At 34.1% G+C, this 27,178-nt stretch overlaps 1 protein-coding gene across 3 annotated transcripts in view; it reads left to right on the top strand.

Annotated features, from left to right (window-relative positions):
• The first annotated feature begins 2,144 nt into the window (after positions 1 to 2,144).
• The window catches only part of LOC110037314 (VIN3-like protein 2), a 54,028-nt gene continuing 28,994 nt past the window's right edge, over positions 2,145 to 27,178 (top strand). For all 3 annotated transcript variants that reach the window (XM_020741926.1, XM_020741927.1, XM_020741929.1), the window contains exon 1: positions 2,145 to 2,549. In XM_020741926.1, coding sequence (XP_020597585.1) covers positions 2,531 to 2,549 — 19 coding nt within the window. In that variant the 5' untranslated portion in view covers positions 2,145 to 2,530. The remainder of the gene's footprint in view (positions 2,550 to 27,178) is intronic.

Here is a 27,178-nt window from a genome sequence, read left to right on the forward strand (position 1 = left end):
GTTCCTCTGAATCTCTTTCTTTCTTTACAGCACACAAAATTCCTCTTCGAAGCGGCAATGAGGAAGAAATCTCTCACTTTCCCTCCACTCTTACAATCTCTCGAAGAATTCCTCACAATTAGACTCTCTACACTTTTTCCACACTTCAATTTTGAGCCTCATTCTCCCTATTTTCGGCTAAAGTCTTCTCTTTAAATATGTTGATGAGTTTTCCTAAGAGTTGCCTAAGCACCCCACCAAAATTCATCCTCATCCAATGCATAGTTGGACATAACCGTGGAGCTTGCCGTCGGCGGCCTCGAGGGGGCCATCGGCGGGGGGGCCGTCGGCGGCCTCGAGGGTGCCATCGGCGGGCCTTCTAAGTGAATTAATTCTGGAGTCTCAGGAAAAGTCCGTCGTCGGCGTCGTTGGGCTCGCCGTCGACGCCCTAGTTCAAATCTTCACATTTTGGTCCTTTTCGCACCAAATTCGCTCCTTTTTGCATCTTTTTGCTCCAATGACCCTAATTCATCATTCCTGCAACAAAACATAAAAAAATACCTTTCTTTAAAGTGAAATATCATAAAAAATAGTGTAAAATAGGTATGAAAATCTAAACATATTTTCCTTTGGTCAACAGTCAGTCTGAAGGCATTCATCAGGACATCATCAAAAGAATCGCTCAGATGCCCTTTCTTTTCACTTGCCATTAGAGCATCCACATGAAGAATAATCCAGACTCTAGACAAAGGAGAAATGCCAGTCATGACAACTGACAAAAGCTGTTTGGCAGCACACGGAAATCTAAAAAAATTAATTATTAAATTCTGATTAAAACTGCAATTAATGAAGTGATTAACTTTCTTGTATTCATAATAGTTGTCATTCAAAAAATAATAAAGTTGGGAAACTATATGTGTATGGCCAAGTCAAGGTGGCACGAATCACCACACAAGGATATGAAACACAAAAATGAGGTGGACCCATAACTAAGATGTGTCAGAGCCGGTTTGGGGAATCAAATTAGATCATTCGGAAAGACAACAGTCAAACCTGAAGGTCGTCACAAAATACCAATGGGTCGCCCGACTATATGACGAGAAGACTAACCTAAAAAATCGAACAAAGAACATCCGCAGAACCAGTCGAGCAAATAATATCCATCGAGCGGGGAAAAGCAGACCAAGGAACTGCGATGGGAAAACCGGTGAAGCTGAACAAGAAGACCACATACTGTCATCATGTGATTCATTCGACTAAGAGACGAATGAATGAAAGCAAACCGAGCAAGTGAGTGGTCACCCCATCAGTAAAAGGTCCATTTATACAATGTATCATGTAAATTATCTTAGTACCCCTGAGTTTTTTGTATAGGAAGAGAGCATAAAGATAATTTTTTACATAGGGTACCTCTCATACCTATAAATAGAGAATCCTTTCATGAAGAAAAACTCTGCCCTGTGTTCAACTGTTTATTTACTTATCCTACGTGCTTTATTTTTTTGGGCATGATTCCCGAACATTTTTGGGTTGAACAGTTTAGATATTGGATATGCAAATACATAAGAACTGTGTGGTATGTTAATGACTTGTTCGTGCTAGATGATCATCCACTCAGGCAAGAAGATCAACACCCAAGTTCATAAGAATAGCTTGCTTGCATCACTCATTAGCATCCTTGTCATCTTCCAAGTTGCCTCACAACCACTGAGCTTGCCTGTTCCAGGGCCGTCTACATGTGCCCATTGTTGTTCTGACCATAATAACAATGTATTTCTACATATCTAATCAAATATTTTCTTTTATTCATTTTGATTTAGTCATGACATAGCATTTATTATGGCGTCATTTGCAGATGATCCTTTTATGTATTTTCAATTTGGCCACAAGTTTTTTTTTAGAAATACCTATCCTCTCCAATATCTTCATTATTTGTCCTATAAGATCATAAAAATTATATTAGTAAACGTTTTCATCATCACAAATTATCTGTATCCGTCACATCAAACAATTTTCTATTAAATGAAATTGTAATATTTAATTGCCACTGTACCAGACCGGCGGTTTTAAATGAAACCGTTTAATAAATCACAGTAAAGCACACCCTCCAATTTTCTTTAGCATGCGGCATAGAGCAGATGTTAGTGCAATAGTGCGTTGCTTTGCTTTGCATGACGATTAGCGCGATATATTTCCCCCTTGGAAAAAAGCAATAGGCTCGGTTTCTCTCTCTATTCTCTCTCCTGTTTGTGTGGCTCGCAGGACGCACCAACCACTCCTCTCCGTCAGCAGCGCCGAAGGCATGCTTTTCCATTTTTGGTAAACTATAATATAATTTGAAGTATCCCAACTTCGCTTTTCTCCTCTCTCTTTCGCTCATTACTCTGCCATTACTCCCGCACTGAACCCTTCAGTCTTCTCTCTCTTTTCTCCTCCTCTTCCCTTCGTATCTTTCCCTGTTGAAGTTCCTCCCCTTCCTGCTCTATTTCATGGAGCCTTTTGCTTAGGAAAGCAGGCGCCTTTCTCCTCCTCGGGAGAAGATCCGTTTGCCATGGAATCAATTTTTTCAGGTTAGTAGGCTTCTATGTTTCTCTTTTCTCTGACAATGCTGGTGATTTCTGTCGTTTATTTTTCCCATTTTAGTTTGTTTTTGCTCCAACCTATTCCCTTTTTGTAAGCCATTTATCTTTAAGTGGGAGAAAAAGGTTCTTAGCGTTTGTTGGACGGTTTCATGCCGTTTTCTTTTTGGCATTGCCTTACCGAGAGTTATCGTGAGTTATTGTATCATGCTATGGTTTCCCCTAACATACAGCTCTGCTATGCAACGACTAGGATGAAAGATTTAAGGGTTTTTTTTAGTCTTCCTTATTATTGGCCTTTGGAGAGAGAAAAATCCCAACTTTTGGTGTTTAATAATTGTCAATGTGGGTATATGAGCATGCACTTTCGTCCTTTCCTACATAGTTCTTGGAATATACTTTCTTTAGTGGAGAACTGTAGTTTAAGGGTTGATTTCTCCTTGTGTTGGTTTATGAATTTGTTGGATGTTTTAAAAATTCATAATATCACTTGCTTTGCAGTGATTATTGGAATGCCATGGAAGGTTATGCTTATCGTGGCTATTTGTTCTTCGGGTTACAATTTTTTCTGTTTTATAAATTTATTATTATAGATATCTCAAGATTTAGTATATTGGGTTCTTGTTCATTTTCATCATTATAACGCTTATCTCATCATTCTGGGTTGGTTTTATTAACCTTGATTCTGTATTTATTCATGCTAAGTGTGTCAAGAGGTGCTAAACATATTGTGCTTAATTCTTTGATACTTCTATCCAACTTCAGAGACCATGCAATGGTCTTGTTATGTAATTTAACTCTTTGGTTCATTCTAATTAAATGAAGCATGACAAACCTTGGAGGCATAAATAGTCTTCAGCAACTTTGGCTGACTAAGAGCAATGCAGGTGTTGTATTTAAACAAGAGTTCTTTTCAAACTGAACGAGATAGCTAGGATTGGTAAGGGATGTCTTTATTATTTTTTTATTTATTGTTTCAGTTTACTAGTCAATTTGAAAGATGAATTTTGTGAAGTAAATATCAAAATAGTGGCAATGAGCTATTGAAGCAGTCATCATGGAAAATGGCTGAGCCCTGAAATGATTGATTTGTGGATAACGCAGAAGCATTAAAATGATCATTTTTTTTTTCACTTTTGCTATTTTTTAACCCTAGTTGGAAGGATTGAGAATATTTGTCCGAACAGATTCTTGTTAACTTTCCTCTATTAGGACACTTTTCTAGCAGAATCCATCAGTCACTTTGTGGAACGGATCCCACTGTATATTAGCAGTCTTATTTTAACTATTTATTAGTTTTGAATGAAGGAGGATTGATTGGATAGTTTAATTTTTGCTCTTTGTCATCTATTTCAGTTTGGTTAACTGTTATAAGTTAGTACATCTTTACTGGTTGAAATCAGCTCGAATGAGAAAAATTGAGGCAATAAGCTGCTATTGTTCAAATTATACATTATAAATATAATTTGGCACTTTGTGATACAATGAAGGATGTTCTGCTTTGAATACATGGATGATTTTCTATTTTCTTGTTGGAGATTAATGAGTAATTATTTAGTGTTCCTCATAATTAGGGACCAATTAAAACATTTGAAGTAAAATATTGATAATTATAAACCGTAAGTTTTCCAAGCTTCGTGCATTCCGTCATTTAGTAAGCTTATATTAATTGGAAAAGTGACTGATAATTTAAGAGGAGGCTGGATAAATTAATACACATAAAAAAATAGCCATATATGTGATGCCAAAGTATTTTTGCGCCTAACAGAGTTGAAATTCATGGGTATCTACTACAAATGCTTGTATACTATGCATCTTTCACGTAGAGGCATTTTTAATACATGTGGCAGTTTACTCATGAGCATATATAATTACACCCTGCTTTTGAAAAAGCATCTAACTAATCATGAATACCGCCAAATGATCACATCTCTTTAATGCTTACGCAATGGTCAATGTACAGCCACTCTGCCCTTTAGGCTTTTCAACACCATTCATGCGACCACTCATCTTGATGGCCCAACAGTGGCCAATAAACAACTCCCCCTTCCTACCATCCGACAACTTAATAATGACAAGAAGCTGTAGAGGAAATGATGGAAAAAATGGTGAGTTTCTTTTGACTTGAAGATTTAAACTCCAATTTTGTCCCTTATAATAATGACTGAAGAATGTTTTTGACCACTTAGAACCCTAGCTGCCTTTAAGAGCTATCAGTAAGTATGAAAACTCCTAGAGCTTAAGTGTTGCATGTTCAGCGACCAATTCAGTAAAATAAATTAGAAGATGACAAATTTCTCCCTTTGTGTGATAGTTTCATTGGCTTTCTCTTTACATTTAACTCTCCTCTCCAATTCCTCTTTATCTTCTTCTTTATACTTCCTAACATCCAGAGTATCATTGCCAGTCAGAGTTATGTATAACTCTCCAAGATGTTAAGTTTGACATTCATAATGCTTGCAATCAATGCAAAATAATCTTTATTTGTAAACCATGGCCTTTAAATCTTATACTAGTTATTGAATTTTGCCATGAAAAATGATAATAAATTTGATAAGCATGCATATGCATCAAATTGCTTGCGTGTATGCATATAAGTATTTGAGGATAAGATTGTAGCATTGGGTTGATTGCATCCATTTTGATCTTTTAGGTCTTATGTTTGCATTGGGGAAGATTTAAAGAAAAAATCTTTTTGCAATGTAGTTTAAAGCTATGTTCATGTACCCCTAACTTTTTCTTGCACTAAGCTAGTCTCATGCATCCTGTTATAACTTTTTAAAACATGTTTGTAAAAGGGGTGTAAGAATGCTCGAAGTATTTACTTATTCAAAATTCCAAGGATTTTAGAGTATAGACTAGATATAGTTCCGTGAGAATAAAAAATTTTTTAAATAGAAACAAGTATCAAGGAAAACTAATAAGATATGATATGATTATTTAAATTTAGTTCTTTATTTGTATAGGGGTTGTTTGATTATTCATAAATGAGATGCAAAACAAATGAAATGCAGTTCATTCTGAATGCTCAGGAGTAATTGGTTCTGTAAAGTAAATGCTGAGTTTTTTTTTTTCTATCTATTTTGTCAGATGCATGCAAAATTTGTCAGATGCATGCAAAATAAAGTAGTAACATAATCTAAAGACTTATGAGTTATTTGGTTATATTTAAAGTGAATACAGAAGTATTATTTTCCCTTTTTACTAGTTTTATAGTATATAATTTTTATAAAATTACATATATTAAATATTAAAATGGTAAATAAATATAAAAATGTAAAATACAAGTGAATTAGTAATTCATTTAGCTACACTTTTCTCAAAATAAATGTAATTTTACTACTAAGAACTTACATGACTGTTGATTTATATCACATAAGTTGAGTCTCTTGCATCATAGAACAACACGACTTTGTCTGTTGGTACTTGCCTAGCCAATTTTGGTTAAGCTTTATTGAATCTTTCTAAACAAAGTTATTTGCCTTATTGGCCTAAGTGTCATCGGCGAATGAAGGCAAGAACCTGTAAAAACAGTACCATAGACCTTGGACCAATTAAACTATAGATCTTAAAAAAATTCTTATAGGAGTTGTATTATAGGCTCTTAGCCGACATTTAAATTATCAACAATTTGCTGAATATCAAGTTATATTTAGATTACCCTGGTGACTATGAGTGATATGTTATGCAGATCACATGTCATGAGAAGGATGACCTCAATTTAAGAACTCAAGCCTATTAACTAAAGTTCAATGCCTGGCAAAATAAGCTAATGTATAAGTTCTAAAAATAATTGACATTGTCTCATTTTCTTAAGCATAACACACTCATTTCTTGATGGAATGTGATGATTTCGGTATAGTTACAAAGCTAACAAAATTTTCTACAACTTTATGTTATTTATTTCAGCTAATTTCGATATGATATTGACGCGGGAGCGGACTTTCTCCCGTAGAGGGACACTGGAGCAGGTTTTCTTCAGCAGCGGGACACGGGAGCAAGAAATCTCATAGGAGGAACACGGGAGTGAAAACTCCCGTAGCAAACCGACCGGTCAATTGAAGACCAGTCCAGTGGAATCCTGAGCCGAGCCGCCCGAGCGAGAATTCTGATGGGGAAAGTGACCTCCCGCGCCTCGTCCCTTGTTGTTTTTGCTTCTCCTTAGCGAAAGATTTTAATGGCTATTCTGGAGTATTCCCGCTGTAGGAGTTTCCTTTTCTTCCTTTTCTTTCTCCTCTTCCTGCCTTTCTTGTTTCCTGCCTAGCCAGAGCTATATGTATGCTGGTTTGCTAAGAGTCTATGGAGTTTTTGCCGTCTGTTGATTTCAGATTCTTGTGAGGAGCCATTTTTCCCTTTGTGGGCTGTATCCGAGGAGGTGGTGGGGCTCCGGTTGTATACTACTCTGAGGTGGTGATTGTATCTCTCTTTTTATCTTTCCTACCTCTTCTCATCTACTTCCCTTAGCCGTTGGCCACCCCCAACAGTTTCTCTGCATGCTGTTCGGCCTGCTCTCTTGTTGTACAGCCTTCCGCGCTTGCTGTCCAGCCTGCCCTCTTGCTTTCAGCCTTCCCCGCTTGCTGTCCAGCTTTTTCTTTTGCTGTCCAGCCTTCCCTGTGTGCTATACAGTCTCCCCGCTCGCTATACAGCCTTTTCGCTTGCTGTCCAGCCTTCCCACTTGCTGGCCAACCATTCCGATCCACCTAGCTGATCTCCACCGCCCTTGGAATACACTCTCAAGGTGTCCGTTTGTGTCGTTTTGTGTTTTGGTGATGTTATTGTCAGTTTGCGTGTGTTGTAACCCTCGTTTCCTATCAACAAATTTTTTTTTGTGTTTTGGGTCTTTTTTTCTTTCTTATCATTTTGTTATCAGAGCTAGCCCAAATCAAGTCTCATAATATGGTTCCGTAGGACCCACCCCCACTCAAACCACCCCCAGAAAAAGAGCCATGAATGTTTTCAACAATGTTCGTAAAATTGAAAACGATCTTGGGATAATTGATTCTTTCTGAATATTTCAAGCATAACACATTCCATACTTGATCAAAATTGACATTTTTAGTATAGTTGAAAAGCTAATAAATTTTTTTACAACTTTTATGGTATTCATTTCAGCCAATTTTGAGGCGAAACATTACAATTCTCAGTAATGTTTGTAAAACTGAAAACTGATACATTACAATTTTCAGTAATGTTTGTAAAACTGAAAACTGTCTTGGGAGAACTAACCTTGTCTTCCTCTTTTAGGTATAACTCAATATTTGGTAGAATTTGACTATTTTAGCATCGTTAGAAAGTCATTAACATTTCATACAACTTTTATTTTATTCATTCCAGATTGTCTTGACGCACCACGTTTTCAGTAATACTTATAAAACCGAAAACTTGCTTGGATAACTGGCCATCTCACTTTTTCATGCATAACATGCTAACTCTTGACAAAATTTGATGATTTTGGTACTGCTGAAAGTTAGAAAAAATTTTTTACAACTTTTATGCTACTCATTGCAATAAATTTCGATGAGATTGCACAGTTTTTAGTAATATTAAAAATGCAAAATCTTTCTCTAGAAGATGAGAAACTTAAAACTGTGATTTTTGTAGAATAAATGCTTCATTCATTTTAAGACAGATCTTTGAAACTGAAAAATATAAACTTTCATGTTGCTTTGGTTAATTTTTATTTTGTCTGCAATGGCAACACTTTCTATAATGGTGGAGAATATTTCAATTCAAAGCTTTGAGCACATCACAGAACAATGCCTTATATGCTATGATTGTGTTCCTTGTGCGGTCGACAAGCTTGTTTTGATTCCTCTTCATTGATATTTCCTTTTCAGTTTACTATACTACCATGAAAATCTTGCATTTACTGGTGATTTTGTTTTAACATTTAAAGTTATATCAATGCTTTAATTTCTGAAATTACTTGTGGGATAAAAAATATGTGTGTGTGTGCACGCGCGCTCACCAAATACACAAACATTTCAGAATTTCAATGTTTGTTAAATCTCAGAAAAATGATGAGCTGCCTTGGCTAGCATCTTGGTAACTACTAATGTCTATTCAGCTTTATGGTATATGTAATTAGTTTTATGGTATTTCTAATATGCATTTTCAAACTTAAACAAAATCATAACATGAAATTGTACTAGTTATTGTCATAAGTTGGTCATGTGAGCAACTAACAAAGCTGAAAATTATTTTAAACATTTCAAATTATTCAGAAATTATAAAAAGTAAAAACACGAGGAAATGTAGTGGCATTACTGGGAAGCATTTAAAGGCTATTCTAATATTGATGTCTTCCTCAAAGGCGTAACTAAAGGAGTTTTGCTCATTTGGAAGATTACATTTTAGGTGATCATATCTTCATCAAATCCAAAAAAATTAAATTTCAAACGTTTTTTTTTAATTCTGTTTAGATTTACATATATTCAATTTAATAGAATACAACATATATTAGTATACCTGAAATTAAATTTCAAATATTTTTTCTTTCTTGAATTCTATTTATATTTACAAATATTCAATTTAATACAATACATCATACATTTGTCTACATGCATAAAGCACAAAATAATGGTTATAAGTTATGGGATGTAAACCAGCAGTTTAAGCCAGTGCTTGAATCAAAACTTATAAACTTCAAATATGAATTAGCAACACATTGAGTTCATCTATCCTCTTAACTAAATCAATACAGTTTTAAACGCAAAAAAAAATTGCTTGTAGAAATGGCGCATTGTTTTATGTCAAAATAATATTCATTACTAGATCAAGCTCATGATTGGTTCACATTGATCATTGAGGAGAGTGTAAAATTATATCCAAAACCCAAACGCCAGATCATTAAATTATTAAAAAAGCACAACAAAAAGAGTACATTTCTTCATTTTTTTGATGAAAAAGAGCTAAACAAAAGTATTATTGCCCTTCCTGCAGAGAGTAAATGAAGATCAAGTACTCTACCAAAGCACCACAAAAGTCACATAACTATAAAGAACGATACAACTTAAGTTGTTACAGTTTTATGAGTAATCCATCAGTACGACCCTAAAAACAATCATTTGTTTAACTCCTGCAGTAATATACTCTTTGATTCCACAACTTTCATGAGGAATGAGTTGATCAATGTTAGATTTTCTTGATAAATTATTGTATAGCATTTATCTCTTCGTCAGAAAATCCTAGAATACTTGATAACTCAGTCATGACCTTAGTAAACATTATTCTTTCCTCAGAAACCCTTGTTGTACTCTGAATTGCATTAGCCATTATACCAATATGATCACAAGGAGACTAATTAATACCATGCCATTTATTTCTCTTACATTTTGCATATCCCTTGGAAGATGACAACATCAATCTCTTCATTAGACCCATGAAGTCTTCTATAAGATTCACCCTAATCCAGTCGGTTGGAATGCTTCTTTGCCAATCTCAATAATAGCTAAGGGTTTGTTATTGCCCAAGTTGATTTATTGGGTATCAAAAAGAGTTTGAGAATTAGCAAATTTCACCCACTCACTCGTTAGTTAATGTTTTTCTGTCACACCCTTGGTCCGAAAGGCGGTCCACTCCAGCAATGCAGGGTGTGATGAATAGAATTGCAATTATTTTGTATTCACAAAAGAAAAATTGCATGTTAGTACCAACAAAAATAAACTAGAAAATATAAATTTTATTCCATAAATAAGAGTACGATAGATACAATTGGACAAACAACAAGAATTCTGACTGAAATAAATTGAAATGATGATAGACAAATACTACTTAAAACCCAAATGGACAAAAAATAATAACTTATGAAAATTTTTTAAAAATACGAGATATAAATGTAGAAATGAAAAGTTTGATCCTATGGGACCGATCCGGCAAATGCTTGAATGAAATCTGATTTGTAAAAATAACAACAGGTGAGTTTGACAAATCAAACTTAGTAACTAACTATTATTTATTAAATAATAAAAGACCAATATTAGGTGTTTTGTACAGATATCACTCATCAACCATTTAACACTACATAATAATATATAATTTCATTATAGACACACACACACACGCACACGCACACGCACACGCACACGCACACGCACACGCACACGCACACACACACACACACACACACACACAGATATATATATGTTTATACAACACTCTGAAATAAGGAAAGGTAGATACCAATCCCATGAAAATTCACTGATTTCTTTGAGGAACCGTCGGCCCGGCTAGCCAAATATAGAGTTTAATGCAAAATAATAATATTATAATATCAATTATATTTTATACATCACAATAAAAAAACATGAATATAACTATAAAATATTATCACATATTTATAATCAATTATGATAGTGTAATAATGAAATTTCACATATCAATGCTATAAAAAAATAATAAATAGTGAAATATGACATGCAAGCAATTAAACCTTAGTCTATGCAACAATGAAACAATTGTAATTACACTGGAAAGTCATGAAGAAAAATGTAATATACTGTAATTATATTAACAAAATTTAAATGATAAGGCTGATAAACCTACAAATAGCAAGGAATCTAATACAAACAAGAAAATGTACATTTTTCCCATAATAAAGAATAATTATTTACCTTAGTGCAGACAATAAAACTTCTTAAAAGTTTTAGTGACTAACCACCATCAACTAATAGGTTCTACACAATTTACACTAATAGATGTCAACAATTATGTAAGTATATATTTAGTAAAACTAATTATTTCATGCGTTGGGTGTAACCTAATTGATCTACGATGTTATTATTATATAATACATGTATTTTCAATTATTATTATTATTACAATATTAATGGAAGACTACAAGTGAATAATAATTATAATACATGTACGAGAATAATATAACAAAAAGAGTAAGGAGAAAAAATCGGCAACTATCACTTCATCAAAAGAGAGAATACCTAATGCCTATGTTTCAGCCCAGGCGAAAAGATCAAAGATGCTCGATTAGGGCTCTGAGAGGAGGAAGGCGTAGCTATGGGGTTGAAGCAAGAAGTTGGGGAGGAGAGGGACTTCAGTGGCTGCGGTTTTGGGTGAAACCACGAGCGATAGTGGGGGGAAGGACATTGACAGGGGTTTCAGTGACTATAGAAGAAGGCAAGGGAGAGACGAGCGATGCCCCAAGCTTCAACATTGATCCCCCCTGAATAACCTTAAGAGGCAGTGTAGGCAAATTAAGGAAAAAAGCATGTACAAATCGGGAAGGCGGCAATGATAGCAAGAGGAAAGAAAAAGAAAGATTATTTTGAGATTATCATCTCCAAATAGGGAGGAGAGGAAGATAAAAAAATTCGGATATTACATACAACTCAAAAGAATTTGGTCTTCAAAATCATACTCAAATTTACATCAAAATTTACTAGAGGGAATATTATAAGTGTAATAGGTATATGTGTTTTGTTAATAATAATCTCATAGTCGTGAAACTATTGCGTGGCAAAAAAAGATGAGCCAGATGACACAGTTAATGCGATATGCGACTTTAATGAATAAACTACTATACCAAATGCAAATTTATATAATATGAATGAATGTGATGCTATAATAATGAGATTTCACATATCAACAATAATAAGTACTGAAACATGTCATGCGAGTAATTGAACCTGAGTCTATGCAATAGTAAAATAAGGCTAATTGTATGAGAAAGTTATTTTGAACAAAATGAAATCCACTACAATTATTTTAATAAAATTTAAATTATAAGACTGACAAACCTATAACTAGCTAAAAATCTAATACAAGCAACAAGGTTAACACTCCTAAATAGCGATGATATGTTCATCTCATAATAAAGAACAATTACTTACCTTAGCACATCCAATATAACTTAAAATTTTAGCGGTTCAACCAACGTCAACTAGTAAGTCCTATACAATTTAGACTTATAGATGTCCACAATTATGCAAGTATATATTTATTAAAACTAATTATTTCACGAGTTAGGGGCAACCTAATATATCCACAATGTTATTATTATTTTTATTATTATGTAAATACAAATATTTTAAATTATTATTATTACAATTTTAATTGAAGGCAACAACTGAATAACAATTACCATACGTGAACAAGAAAAATATACCTAAAAAAGATTCAACTATCACATTATTGAAAGAGAGAAACCTGATACCCTAGGTCTCGGTCCAAGAAAAAAGAACAGAGGCTCGATTAGAGCCATGGGAGGAGGAAGGCATAGTTTTGGGGTTGAAGCAAGAAGGTGGGGAGGAGAGGGACTTCAGTGGATGTGAAGTTGGAGGAGGAGAAAGATAAGAGCTCCGGTCTCTGTGTATCCCACAATCCTGTTGTTGCTTTCTCACTTAGCTCTAATCGTGACTGTATCTTAAGAGTTCAACAGAGGAGAAATATAGAAGCTTCGGTGGTCGATGTATGCCATGATTCGTCATTGTCTTCTCGGCTATTTCTAATCCCTACTGTAGTGCAATGATTGAATGAATCAAGCAGTGGTTTTGGGTGAAACCAGAGAGGGGGGACGTATGCCAATAGGGGTTTCAGTGGCTACAAGAGGAGGCAAGGGAGAGATGAATGATACCCCTGGCTTTAACGTCGATCCTCTCTAAATAACCGCAATAGGTGGTGCCGTCGAACAAAGGAAAAAGACAAGTGGAGGCAAGGGAGAGACAAATGGTACTCAAGCTTCGAAGTTGATCCTTCCTAAATAGCCGTAAGAGGTGGTGCAGTCGAACGAAGGAAAAAGACAAGTGCAAATCGAGAAGGTGACAATGGTAGTTGGACGGATGACAAGGGAAGAGTATTTGTGATAATAGAAAATAAAGAAATTCAAATCCTACACCTTGAACACAAACCTTTTCTAGTTCTACATAATTTGGAATTGAAGTTTTAAAAAAATATACATCTTTTGAGAATGCCTGCATTATAGTAAATGAATTATATGTCATATATAACTGCTATATTTTATATAGAAACTTACAAAAAAAATTACTTCAATATGTGTTGTGTATTCCTCTTGCCCCATTAATATCATTTTTCTATTTTTATCCAATGACATTTCAGATTTTGGTTTAACTCCTGAATGTGACTTCATATAAATTTTTTATACCTAATCTGATTTTTGCATTGTTCGGGTGTTACCTCAATTGTAAACTTCTTTTCAATTTTGAGAAGCACATTTGTACACAATTTATCCAAAAACTTGAGCATTTCTCATATTAGCATCCGACGTAGTCACACATTATTTGGAGAAACTAAAAAAAATCATGCTAGTTTTTGCATCACAAGAAGTTTCTTCTTTTAATTTTCAAAGCATGTATAAGACTAGGAGGATGCTCCATTTGTCCTTGAAAGATGTAATCAATATGCTAAAATTATTACATACAGTTAACATATAAATTTATTATTTTTAATAAAAAATATATATATCACACAAAATCACGAATAATTTGATCTCATAAAAATATAGACAATATGCGATAAAAAAAGTTATTTCTATTTACAAAAAAATTATGCACACTTTGTAAAAAAAAATAATATGTATTGCTTTCTCAAAAAATTATGTACAACTTCCATAACCAAAAAAGGAATAATATATGTTTCTATTTTCCAAAAATCATACAAACAACAACAACAACAAAGCCTTAATCCCACTACGTGGGGTCGGCCCAAAAATCATACAAAACTAATGTAAAATAAATTTCTATTTTTGAAAAAAATTATATTACTTTTTTGAGAGAAAGGAATAGAGAAAAGGAATATTTTTGTTACCAAAATACCTAGACATAGCTAAAAGAATTGTTTTAGTAATCGATTTGGTTCATTCAACTCTATATTGCGATTGTTAATTGGCTTTTTTTATCCATCCACTCCTTGTAGTCATTAGTAACTTTTTTAGATTGCCTAACAACATTTCTTCTAACCCACTCATCTTCTGATAGAATGAAGTCATCACCAACATCTGTAATGATCAACTTATGTAATTTGCAGTATGCAAGGACAATGTCAATTTGTGTTTGTAGGGAAAATTATAGGTCACACTTTATTTATTTTTTAGAGAATCGAAGGCACGCTTTATAATGGTATGCAGTAATGAGTTATGACGGTTAACTAATTCTTTGTAATTTGTATAAAGAGATATATAACTCTCTTTAGTTAAGTTTCTACCATCAATTAAATAGTGTTTACTTGTAAGATAGGTGTTAGTTACTCATTTATAAAAGTGACATAATTATCAAGAAGAAATATTCAATGTGTCATAAGTTTGTACTTCATACGTTCTAACACGCAAAATATCAGGTTCCTATAATGAATTGCGAAGTAATATGATATCATGTGTTTTATATTCTCAACCAACTATTAAATATGTGAATCTCAAATCGAAGTTCATTGCTGCAATTATATTCTGTCTTGGTTAAGGTTTTCACCCTTTAAAAATAGATTCATGTTGCTTAACTAACCTTAGATTAACGTGTTCTATCAACAACTTCAATGTAGTCATAAATTTAATTACTGATTAGTTATGTTAGTGATAGTAATTGAAAATTTACATAAGATATCATGTTCATACATTAAAAAAATGCATTAACCTATCATTTATTTGTATCTTATTTGGAGTGTGTAGTGCAGGAGGCTTAATCATCTTATGCGTAACTCTCCTAAAACATGCACCACAATATTTAAATACATATTGACAATTTCTCCGAATTGTTGAAATGTAAATAAAATAATCTGAATGCGTACACTATGCACTGGAGTATGTAGTAATATAGTAACATGCTTTTAATGTGCACATTAATTGTGTCTGCTAGTTAGCGCTTTATGTGGAATAAATTATATAATTAGAAAAAAGTTTTTACCTTCATTTGCACCATACTAACACAATTCAAATCAGATCATGATATAACCTAGAGAGATACCTTTCATTTTGAATATTCTAATTGAGATTTTATCTTTTTCTTGTCTCCTTAATGCAAAACAAATAAACACAACCTTAATTGTCCTAGCGATACTACCATGGACAACTGAAGTGTTCAGATTTTCATTCGTCAATGTGTAATTACAAAAAATTGTCCCAGTTGGATGCCTTTTATTATTCACATCTAATCTTTCAGCCACAAAGTCTTTTTTCTCTAATTAACATTTAAGATGTGTTCGTCGGCTGCAAAACCTTTATCCAGTTGGATGCCTACTACAACTACAACAAAACCTTTATCCCACTAAGTGGGGTCGGCTGCATGAATCATTTTTCTCCATTGCATCTTATTTATTGTGATATTTTCATTTAATTCTAATAAATTAAAATCTTATTTTATACAATATGCCCATGTCTTCCTAGGTCTAACTCTGCCTTTCTTAACATAAGTTGAATCTAAAACATCTACTCTTCTAATCGGATCATCAGATGGTCGACATTCAATGTGACCAAACCATCTAAGACGGCTCTCTAATTTTGTCCTTCACAGGAGCAACACCAAACCTATCACGGATATATTCATTTCGCATTTTGTCTCTAAGTGCAAATCCACTCATCCACCCAATCATTCTCCTCTCGACAACACTTACTTAGTTTTATGCTTCTCTTTTAAAGGCCAACATTCAACGCCATAGAGGATTGCAGGTCTCACCTTTATTTTATAAAATTTTCCTTTCAGTCCGAGCGATACTTTTCTATCACACAATAGGCCCGAAGCATTCCTCCAATTCAACCAACCAGCTTGAATTCGTCTAATAACATCCCCATCAATATCACCAACACTTTGAACAATAGACCCGAGATATCTAAATTGTTCTCACCTTTTAGTAATTTGATTATCCATAATTATATTTCTATCACTTGAGCTACTACTAATAAAATTACATTCCATGTATTCAGTTTTAGTTATACTCAAACGAAAGCCTTTAGACTCCATGGTAGACCTCCATAATTCAAGTTTTTCTTGAGCTTTTTTCTCTCATCTTATCCACGAGAAGGATATTATCAGCATACATCCTCCTGTAAGTGTCCAGTAAGACCATCCATAACTAAAGCAAAAAAGATGGACTTAAAGCTGATCCAAAGCTGATCCTTGACGTAAACCAACAAAAATAGGAAAATATTTGGTCAATCCTCCTTTTGTTAGAACACAAGTAATAGCTCTTGTATACATATCCATAATGACTTGAATATACGTCATATCAACACATTTCTTCTCAAGAAGTCTCCAAAGGATATCTCTTGAAACCTTATCGTAAGTTTTTTTCCAAATCAATAAAAATCATATGTAGATCCTCCTTATCATCTCTGAACTTCTTTATCAAACCTCTCAATAAATGTATAGCTTACATAGTAGACCTGCCCGACATAAATCCAAATTAATTATGAGAAATCTTTGTAGTATGTCTTAACCTATGTTCAATTACCCTCTCCCATAATTTTAAAATATGACACATCTATAATTTGCACACTCTTGTGCATCCCTTTTATTCTTAAAACCAAAATACTCTTCTTCCATTCCTCAGACATCATTTTAGTTTTTAAAATAATATTAAGAGTTTAGCGAGCTAAGAAATTCCCAAATCTTTTATATATTTCCACACTTCAATTGGGATCACACATATTTCCACACTTCAATTGGGATATCATCAGATCCTACAAACTTTCCATTCTTTGTTTTCTTTAAAGCCTTCTCATCTTTTTTATTAATGCGCAGTAGAAATGAAAAATTTTATTATTATTAACAATATTAAGATCACTAAGGTCGATTGTATTTTCCGAAACTTCATCAAAATGTTTATCAAAATAATTACCCACCAATTTTGAATATCTTTTTCTTAGAAAAGTTTTTTTTTTAATTTTCATCTTTAATACATTTTACTTGAGTTAAATCTTTATTTTTTATTTCTCTTTGTTCGGAAAATTTATATATATATTTTTCATTCTCCTTAGTATCTCATCTATTAAAAAATGACTAAAATCAGAATTTTAGCATCATAGATTGTTCTCTTAGACTCCCTATGGGTCATTTGATAATTTTCCCAATTCTCCTAGCTTTTGCTTTTAAACCAATTTTTATAACATTACATTTTATATTTTATCTTATCTTGCACATTATTATTCCACCACCAACTATTTTTATTTAAAGAAATTTTTTCTTTTGATTCTCCAAGTACAATGATAGCAAAGTACCGCTTAGACTGAAAGGAAAATTTTATAAGACAGTGGTGAGACCTACAATGCTCTATGGCGCTGAATGTTGGCCTTTAAAAAAGAAGTATAATAATAAGTTAAGTGTTGCCGAGATGAGAATGATTAGGTGGATGAGTGGCTTTACACTTAGAGACAAAATGCGAAATGAATATATTCGTGATAGGGTTGGTGTAGTTCCTGTGACAAAATTAGAGAAAGTCGTCTTAGATGGTTTGGTCATATTAAACGTCGACCATTAGATGATCCGATTAGGAGAGTAGATGTTTTAAATTCGACTTGTGTTAAGAAAGGCAGAGGTAGACCTAGGAAGACTTGGGCTTATTGTATTAAAAATGATCTTAATTTACTAGAACTAAATGAAAATATGACACTAAATAGGACGCAATGGAGAAAAAGGATTCATGTAGCCGACCCCACGTAGTGGGATTAAGTCTTTGTTGTTGTTGTTGTTGATTCTCCAAGTACACTTTTGTCATTTGTTTAATAGTGTTTGTTTATTCCACATAAAATTTGCTTCTCATGAACATCCCAAATTTTGAAATATTAAAATTTTTCTCATAAAAATAATTTTATTTGTATTTTTTAAGTACCACTATCTAATTCTACGATGATGATTCCTTGTATTCTTTATTTTACAACTCATCATAAAATCTAGAACTAATAATCGATGTTGAGTACTTAAATCTTCACTTGGAATGACCTTACAATCTTTACATTCTTGATGATCTCCTCTTCTCATAAGAAAATAATCAATTTGTGTTTTATTAGATCCATTTTTATCAGCGATAATATGCCCATCCCTTCACTTGAACAAAGTAGTAGCAATAACAAAATCATACGCTAAAACAAAATCTATTTTAGTTCTACCTTCTTCATTAATCACTCCAAAACTGTGGCCACCATGAATATTTTTAAAATCTTTTACCACTCTACCAACATGTCCATGTTACTCTCATCCAATAAAAATTCTTTCTTCAAGAGGTATCATTTGTATCAAGTCTCCAAAGTCATTCCAGAATTTCTCTTTAAAACCTATATCTAAACTTGAGTAGCATAAGTACTTATAATATTAAAAATCTTAGTATCAACAATATTAAGGGCTATAATTCTATCTCCAACTATATTAATTTTTATAACATTATCTGTTAACATTATCTGTCAAACTCTTAACATTATCTGTCAAACTCTTATCTATAATTACACCTACACCATTTATAATATTAAAAATCTTAGTATCAACAATATTAAGGGCTATAATTCTATCTCAAACTCTATTAGTTTTTATAGCATTATCTTTCAAACTCTTATCTATAATTACACCTGCATCATTTCTAATGCGACTCTTAATTGAATACCAATGTTTAAAACCTAAGTTATCAATCTCTCTAGTCTTTTCTCCAACCCATTTAGTTTCTTGAACACATAAGATATTTATCTTTTTGTGAATCATAATATCAACTAATTTCATTAATTGGCCAGTGAGAGTACCTATATTCCAAGATCCTGTCCTAATAATAGTTTCATGGACTAACTTTTTTACCAGCATCCGTTCGTAATGTGGGAACTCTTGCTTGCTTTACACTACACTCGAGCACTGGTGTAACGATCCCTGCACATTTTTCACTGTATTCAGGCCATATAGCGCGTTTCTTCCATGGGACACCCTAACACTTACACAATGATCAAAATGATTCATGTCATGATTTTTCGACAAGTTTTACGCTGACTGATGAATGCCTAATGCAACCCTCCACTTTTCACATCTGGGCTTGGGACCGACAATAACAGTGTTCATTAGTAGACCTAAGATGATAAAATGATTGGATCATGATTTAATGTATTTGTACTTTCATAACCAATCCTTGTGCATTTGAACTCAATACCTTACCTTAAATTTGAGCATAAAAAAATTTCTTAATTGGGAGTGATATCGTGCAAATGACGATTAACTCCAAAAAAACTAACACTCATAAAACTCTCAACAATTTGTTTACATAAACATTGATTTAACGTTAAGTAAAATATGGTTTAAACAAACTAAATTAACCTCAAGAAAAACTGGCCATGAGTTCCTGTAACATCAGCAAGCGCTGGAAAGGGTAGCTATTCCTAAACGATTAATAAGTAGATCCTTGTCCGTTCAAGCCATCACATTAAAGGAATCACCTTGGCGTTTACTTGACCTTAAAATAATTCTTTGCTGCTCAAATTAGCTCTAGGTTAAAATCACTCCAATTTTGAATTGATGATGGCTTCTTCTGAACTAGTCGGAATTGAAGTAAGAGTTGAAATTAATTGCTCTAACAAAGAGTTCATGTAGGAATCTATTGAAGAATTGAAGAGCATGAAAGTATTGAAGAAATGCTATGGCTAATAGGGATTAAATTGGACTTGTTTGCTGGAGGAAAAAGTTAATGAAGTATTGACAATTTAAGATACATTCGATAATGTGAATCACAATGTTGTGAAGCAGGATATCAAAATAGTGGTCCATTTGTACTTTTATATGAAGAATAAGATTTCGGGTAGACATTTAAAGAAGTTTTAAGCCAAATAAATTTCAATCAACAATAGCATTAAATATAAATAAATGAGTCAAATAACAGCAATTCAAGCGAAAATTTCCTTAAGATCCTTTTTACAACAGTTCAAACCCCACACTTTAATTTAAACAACTAAAGAAGTTTCATTTGTGATGAGCCAAATTTTATGTTCAACAACTCCTCAATTTGGTAAAATATTAAATTTTATCCCCAACACTTACATCATTTGGACCTAGACAAATCCAATTGTACAGTTCAACCAGACAAATATGAAATGGCATTAATCGTTATAGTTGGTTACAATGAAGTGGCGTTAATGGATATAGTTGGTTAAAGGATCTCATCAATGAATTTGTACAATTTAGCAAAAATACAAAATAGCACAAGATCTACTATTAAAAAAAAAATTTGTATGACTGCCACAATCTTCTCAATGACCATAAATACATGGTGAAGTATAGAGTGGATGCTCGGTTTGAGCGAGAGCAGGTGACAATAAGGGGCTAAAAGAATAGAGTATAAAAGAGGGAGAGGGCAAGAAAGAGAGACACGCTACTGCATGATGAGTAGAGGTGCTACAGTTACAAATGACATTATAAGCTCAAAGAGCACGTGGGAGAGTGGGAAGCAACGCTCAATTGTGCCAATCACGAAAAAACATTCTTTGCAGGAAGTATAGTGTCAATCGCGATGAATCATACTCGCAGGAGGATGGATATTGGCCGAAGGCGCTACTGGTCACGAGGAATCCATGCCAGATACATCACATGACAGCAAGTAGATATAGAGAGATTGCGAGAGGAAGCATAGTGGAGGGAGACTGATTGCAAGATTGCGAGGCGGAGCGATAACGTCTTGTGTATTTAGACTTTGCTAGAAATATTTGAAGTGGAAATTCACGAGAGCAAGCAGTTTTGAGGAATTAGAAACACCTTCATAGTTTGCATTGCTTTGTATTTGCTTTGTCCAAAATAAACAAGAAAAGTAAAATACATGTAAATAAATGCAACACTCCTTTTTCACCCAACCAAATAGCCCCTTAATGATAAAGAATGAAATAATAAACAATGTCATGGATTGGTATGATGGATTTATTAATCTTAAAATATTTTTAGATTGCTATTAGCGGAAAAATATGATATTTTAGTAGTTTAGAATTAGTGGACATTCGCATCAACCAATATTTCCCCTCACGTTGTGGTTGTTGGATAATAATTATCATAATGATTGTGCCAATTGTCAGAAAATTTGGCGGATTGTAATGAAGTTGGATAATATTCCATCAATCTTCTCTATATGTTTTGTCCAATCAAAAAGAACTAGGTTCATTGTAATGCTAATGGTAGCATTAATTTCACGGAATACTTTCATTATACTACTTGATGGTCTCTTTAATTTTTGTTGTATTCTATTTGATAAAATTCCATCACAAAATATGTCACATAGACCTGAATTCCAATAGTTAATCTCCTCTAAGTATAGCACTTTCTCAATTTTAATAAGCAAATACTTCTGCACTTCTATTAGGAATTTTTCCTAAAATAGAATATTTTATTTCTTAGATATTGTAGAATCTGACGAACAACATTCATGTGTTTCTGAAGTAGTTTTTATGAATCATGTTGGAATACATGCTTAGGACTGCTGATTTAGTCTAAGTTTAATTGAGTCAAGTTTGTTCCTTAATCTTAGGAGTTGGCTGCTATTTTCTTGATCTTGTTTCTTGTTTTTTGTTTCTTTCTTAGCTGTTTTTAAGTCTTTTTCTTGGAAGTTTGTTATTAGTTCCAAGTTTAAATATTGTAAGACTACACAAAATATGTGTGGTTCTAATTTTCCCTTCAATCTACAATAATTCTCTTAAGGTTTCTCTTCTTTCTCATTTTAAGAAACCAACAATTTGGTATCAGAGCTCTCTTCTTAAGGGATCTGTGCGTGAGTTTGAGCGACAATGGAGATCGAAGCTAGTTTTTCCTCAGTTGCTCCACCAGTGTTTAACGGAGACAACTACTAGATCTAGGCAGTCCGCATGGAGACATACATGGAAGCTTTGTATCTCTGGGAAGCAGTGGAAGAAGACTATGACATTCCTCTTCTCCCTGAAAATCCCACTTTAGCAAAAATTAAAGCACAAAAGGAGAAGAAGACAAAGAAATCCAAGGCAAAAACTTGCCTGTTTGCTGCAGTTTCCTCTACGATCTTTACTCGTATCATGTCATTGAAAATGACAAAGGGGATTTGAGGTTATCTCAAATCCGAGTATGAGCGAGAAGAAAGAATTCGAGGGATGCAAGTGTTAAACTTTGTTCGTGACATTGAGTTGCAAAAGATGAAGGAATCAAAAACCATAAAGGAGTATTTTGACAGACTATTCAACATACCGAATAGCAAGGATTGTTCAGAAAATCTTTGTAACAGTGCCTGAAAGATTTGAGGTTACCATCACCACCTTAGAAAACACGAAGAATCTGTCAAAGATTGCTTTGACAGAACTCTTAAGTGCTTTAGAAGCACAAGAACAGAGACGTGTAATGAGGGAAGAAGGGGCCACGAAGGAGCTCTACCAGTCAAGCATCAAGATGATGAAAAGAATAGGTGGCCCAAAAACAAGAAGTTTCAAGCTACAAGTGGACGAAGCTTTGCACCTGAGAACAGAAGCAAAACTGAAAATAAAAGATTAGGAGTAAAAAAAGATTACCCTCCATGTCAACATTGTGGCAAGAAAGGTCATCCTCCTTTCAAATATTGGAGAAGGCCAAATGCAAAGTGCAGCAAGTGCAATCAAATGGGACATGAAGCTGTCATTTGCATGAATAAAGATCAGCAGCAAGGAGAAGAAGCACAAGTGGCAGATCAAGAAGAAGATGACCAACTTTTCGTTGCAACTTGTTTCTGAGTTACGAAACAAGTGAAAATTGGCTCATTGATAGTGGCTGCACTAATCATATGACACATGACAAGGAGTAATTCAAGGAATTGAAGAGCACCGAGTCTAAGAAGGTCAGACTTGGGAATTGTGAATATATTGCAGTCAAAGGAAAGTCACTCTAGCCATTGCAAGCTGTTCAGGAACCAAGTTGATCACCGATGTTCTCTATGTACCAGATATTGATCAAAACTTACTCAGTGTTGGTCAATTAATAGAGAAAGGATTCAAAGTGATGTTCATGGAGAAGACCTGTTTGATAGAGGATGCTACAAGCTAAAAGATGTTTGAAGTTAAGATGGCAGGGAGGAGTTTTTCCTCAATCCAATGCATGAGGAACAAATTGAAAGCACTATGATAATTCAATCAGCAATTGAGATGACTGAGCATGTGAAAGTTGATGCAGAGCTGAGGAAATTAGAACTGGAATCAACCTTACAGAAAACAACTGTAGTTTATTTAGAGTTGAAAGCTCGCCTTTTGAGTATGGAAACAGAACTCCCAGCCATGTTGCGAATGAATGATGAATTGAAAGATGAAATGGATAAGGCAATGGCGAGCCAATTTAATTCGGAGATGAGGCTGATAAAAGCTACTACAGAAGTCACAGAACTGAAAGCAAACCTCTTGGATAAGGAGACAAAGTTGCAAAGCATTATGGATGAGAATGAACAGCTAAAATTCGAGCTCAAGAGAGACAGGGAGCATCAGGAGAATTATGCTGCAGCTCTATTGGATGTTGAGAGAGCAAAAACTGCAGAACAAGAAACACTGATGAGACTAGGTGTTGTCAATGGGGAGGCTAAAAAGAATAACAAGAAGGCAACAAAGGTTTTGGAGCAGCTTGAGGCTGAGCTAAGGAGGCTTAGGGTGCAGTCAGATCAATGGAGAAAGACAGCTGAGGCAGTTCTCACACCAGGGAACAATGGCAGAATAGTTGAGAGGACGGGCTCTCTTAAATCATACTACAATTCACTGTCCTCCGACGACTTGGATGATGATTCTCCCAAGAAGAAGAATGGCAATATGCTAAGGAAAATTTTAATGAATCTCAATCTAGAGCAGAAAGAAAGCAGTGAGATTTTTGTTGATAACCAAGCTGCCATTTCCATTTCCCATAATCCTTGGGAAAACTAAGCATTTCAACATCAAGTTATTTTTTCTAAGAGAAGTACAAAAAGAAGAATTTGTGACTCTGATTTACTGCAAATATGAAGATCAGTTGACAGATTTGTTTACAAAGTCACTTCCAATCAGCAAATTTGAGTTTCTAGGGCAGAAATTTGGTGTTCGTAGCTCCTAAAGTAAGGAGGAGTGTTGAAATACATGCTTAAGACTGTTGATTTAGTCTTAGTTTAATTGAGTCAAGTTTGTTCCTTAATCTAATGAGTTAGTTGCTATTTCTTGATCTTGTTTCTTGTTTCTTGTATCTTTCTTATTTGTTTTCATATTCTTTTCTTTGAAGTTTGTTATTAGCTCCAAGTTTAAATATTGCAAGGCTATACAAAATATGTGGTTCTAATTTTCCCTTCAATCTACAATAATTCTCTTACGTATTCTCTTCTTTCTCATTTCAAGAAACTAACAAATCTGCTTGCCATGCTAACCAAGAAGCAAATATCACATTTGGTATGTGTCAAATAAATCAATTTGTCTAAAGTATCCAATATCTTCTTTTATTAGTTGAAGGAATTCAACCCTAACTGCTCTACTTAATGAATAATGAACAGTATCAAGGATTGGAGTGATGGATAAATTAATCTTGAAATATTTTTGGATTTCTATAAGCGGTCAAAAATATGATCTTTTAGTAGTTTAGGATTAGTGGACATTTGCATCAACCAATATGTCTCCTCAAGTTGTGGTTGTTGGATAATAATTATCTTTTATACTGAGTTTAGAATTTCAAAATTTTTATGACATCTAGCCTTAATGATTATGTCAATTGTCTGAAGATTTAAGAAGTGTAAACAAGTTGGATAATATTCCATCGGTCTTCTCTATATGTTTTGTCAAATCATGAAGAACTAGGTTCATTGTAATGCTAATGGCAGCTTTAATATCACATAATACTTTCATTATACTACTTGATGATCTCTTCAATTTTTTGTTGTTTTCTATCTGATCAAATTCCTTCACAAAATACGCGTCACGTAGCTCTGAATTCCAATAGTTAATCTCCTACAAGTATACAACTTTTTCAATTTTAGTAAGCAAATACTTCTGCACTACTATTAGGAGCTTTCCTAAAATAGAATATTTTATTTCTTCAACATTGTAGGATCTGAAAAACAATATTCATGTGTTTTTGCCGAATTTTTTATGAATTCGCTTCCCATGCTAAGCGATAACAAATATCACATTTGGTATGTGTCAAGTAAATCGATTTATCTAAAGCATCCAATATCTTCTTTTATTAGTAGAGGGAATTCAAACCTAACTGCTCTTCTTAATATATGGATTCAGAAATGTGCGCTCATTGGTTGACACCTTAATATCCGATTTTTCTCAAGGATATCAAGAACATTCTTTGCTTGAGATGCAAAACGTCATCCTTTGACTAGGCAAATTTTATACTAAGGAATATGGAAGCTATCCCAAATCTTACATGCCAATTTGCTTGTCAAAACATTAATTTTAAGTTGGCTATTTCTCCTTCAGATTACGAAAACAACGGTTGTGTTTGTTGGCACTGCGCTATCCAACTTCGGTAAACCACATAGCAGTAGATTTTCCCAAGGGCCACATGAGTGAGCGACATTTTGATCAAATTCTGGACGATGTATTCCATAGTGTTAAATTTAGGCACCATGATTCTCTAATTGTGGAGGTTCTTCAAAATTTTATATAGGATATTGCAGGTGGCCATAATATGTGTACGGTCTTCAGTTTCGTTACATTCCCAAGGACATAATTCTTCAATGCCAATCCCTCTCCTAAGCAGCCAGTTGTTGGTAGGAATGTTATTTAGGAGGATTCTCCACCAGAAAATGTGCTCTCTAGGATTTATTTTTTTAGTCGATTAGAAGCTTTAGGTTCATTGCCAAAGTGTTTTTGTTAGAAAAGTGCAGTTATCATGCAGCCCGAGTGGGCGGGAAAAATGTCCGCATGATCATTTTGGAGTTTATTCAGCTGCTGCACCCGCAGAATAATGCTACAAAGCTCATCACCAAACCAATTTTTTTTCAGGGGAACATTCCAGTTTCCCTCCATTAACTGGTCCACCACTTTCATTTCCTATGGGAACTCGACACCGACGAAGGTTGGCAATTTGGAGATGGGGAGATGTAAAATCTATATATGGTTCAACATATTCATAGCATAACCACATCATCTCGACAACTCCTAAAGCCATGGCCTTGTACTTTGCCTCTGCTATTGACCTCGCTACTACTGACTATTTCTTTCTTTTTCAAGAGACCTCCGAACATGCAGTATCCTTATGTGAATCTCCTGTCATCAACATAACTCGCCTAGTCACAGTCACAATGGCCCTCAATGCCTACATGCCCATTCTTCCTAAAGATCAATCCCTTCCTTGGTTTGTACCTCAGATTCTGATACCCTACATCCATATGGCCTTTCTTTGGATCATGCATGTAGCGGCTCACCACGTTCACTGCAAATGAGATGTCGGGATGAGTGTAACTCAGATCAGATGACCCACCAATCTCTGGTACCTCTCCTGATCAACTGGCTCTCTTGCATCTATATTCAACTTGTCCTTCTGATCAATTGAAGAGACTTCAAACTTTCATCCCAGTATCCCAACATGTCTGCTTCTGTTAGGAAATCTAGTACATACTTCAACTGAGACAAGACCACCCTCTATGGTTTAGGGGCACCTTAATCTTAAGGAAGTATCTGAGTAGTTCAAGGTTCTTCACTTCAAATTTTTTGCTCAATCTTACCTTTATCTAAACAATCTCTGCCTTATCATCACGAGTGGCAATCGTGT

Source organism: Phalaenopsis equestris, unplaced genomic scaffold (assembly GCF_001263595.1).
Source record: "Phalaenopsis equestris unplaced genomic scaffold, ASM126359v1 Scaffold218652, whole genome shotgun sequence".
Classification (NCBI taxonomy): Eukaryota; Viridiplantae; Streptophyta; class Magnoliopsida; order Asparagales; family Orchidaceae; genus Phalaenopsis; species Phalaenopsis equestris.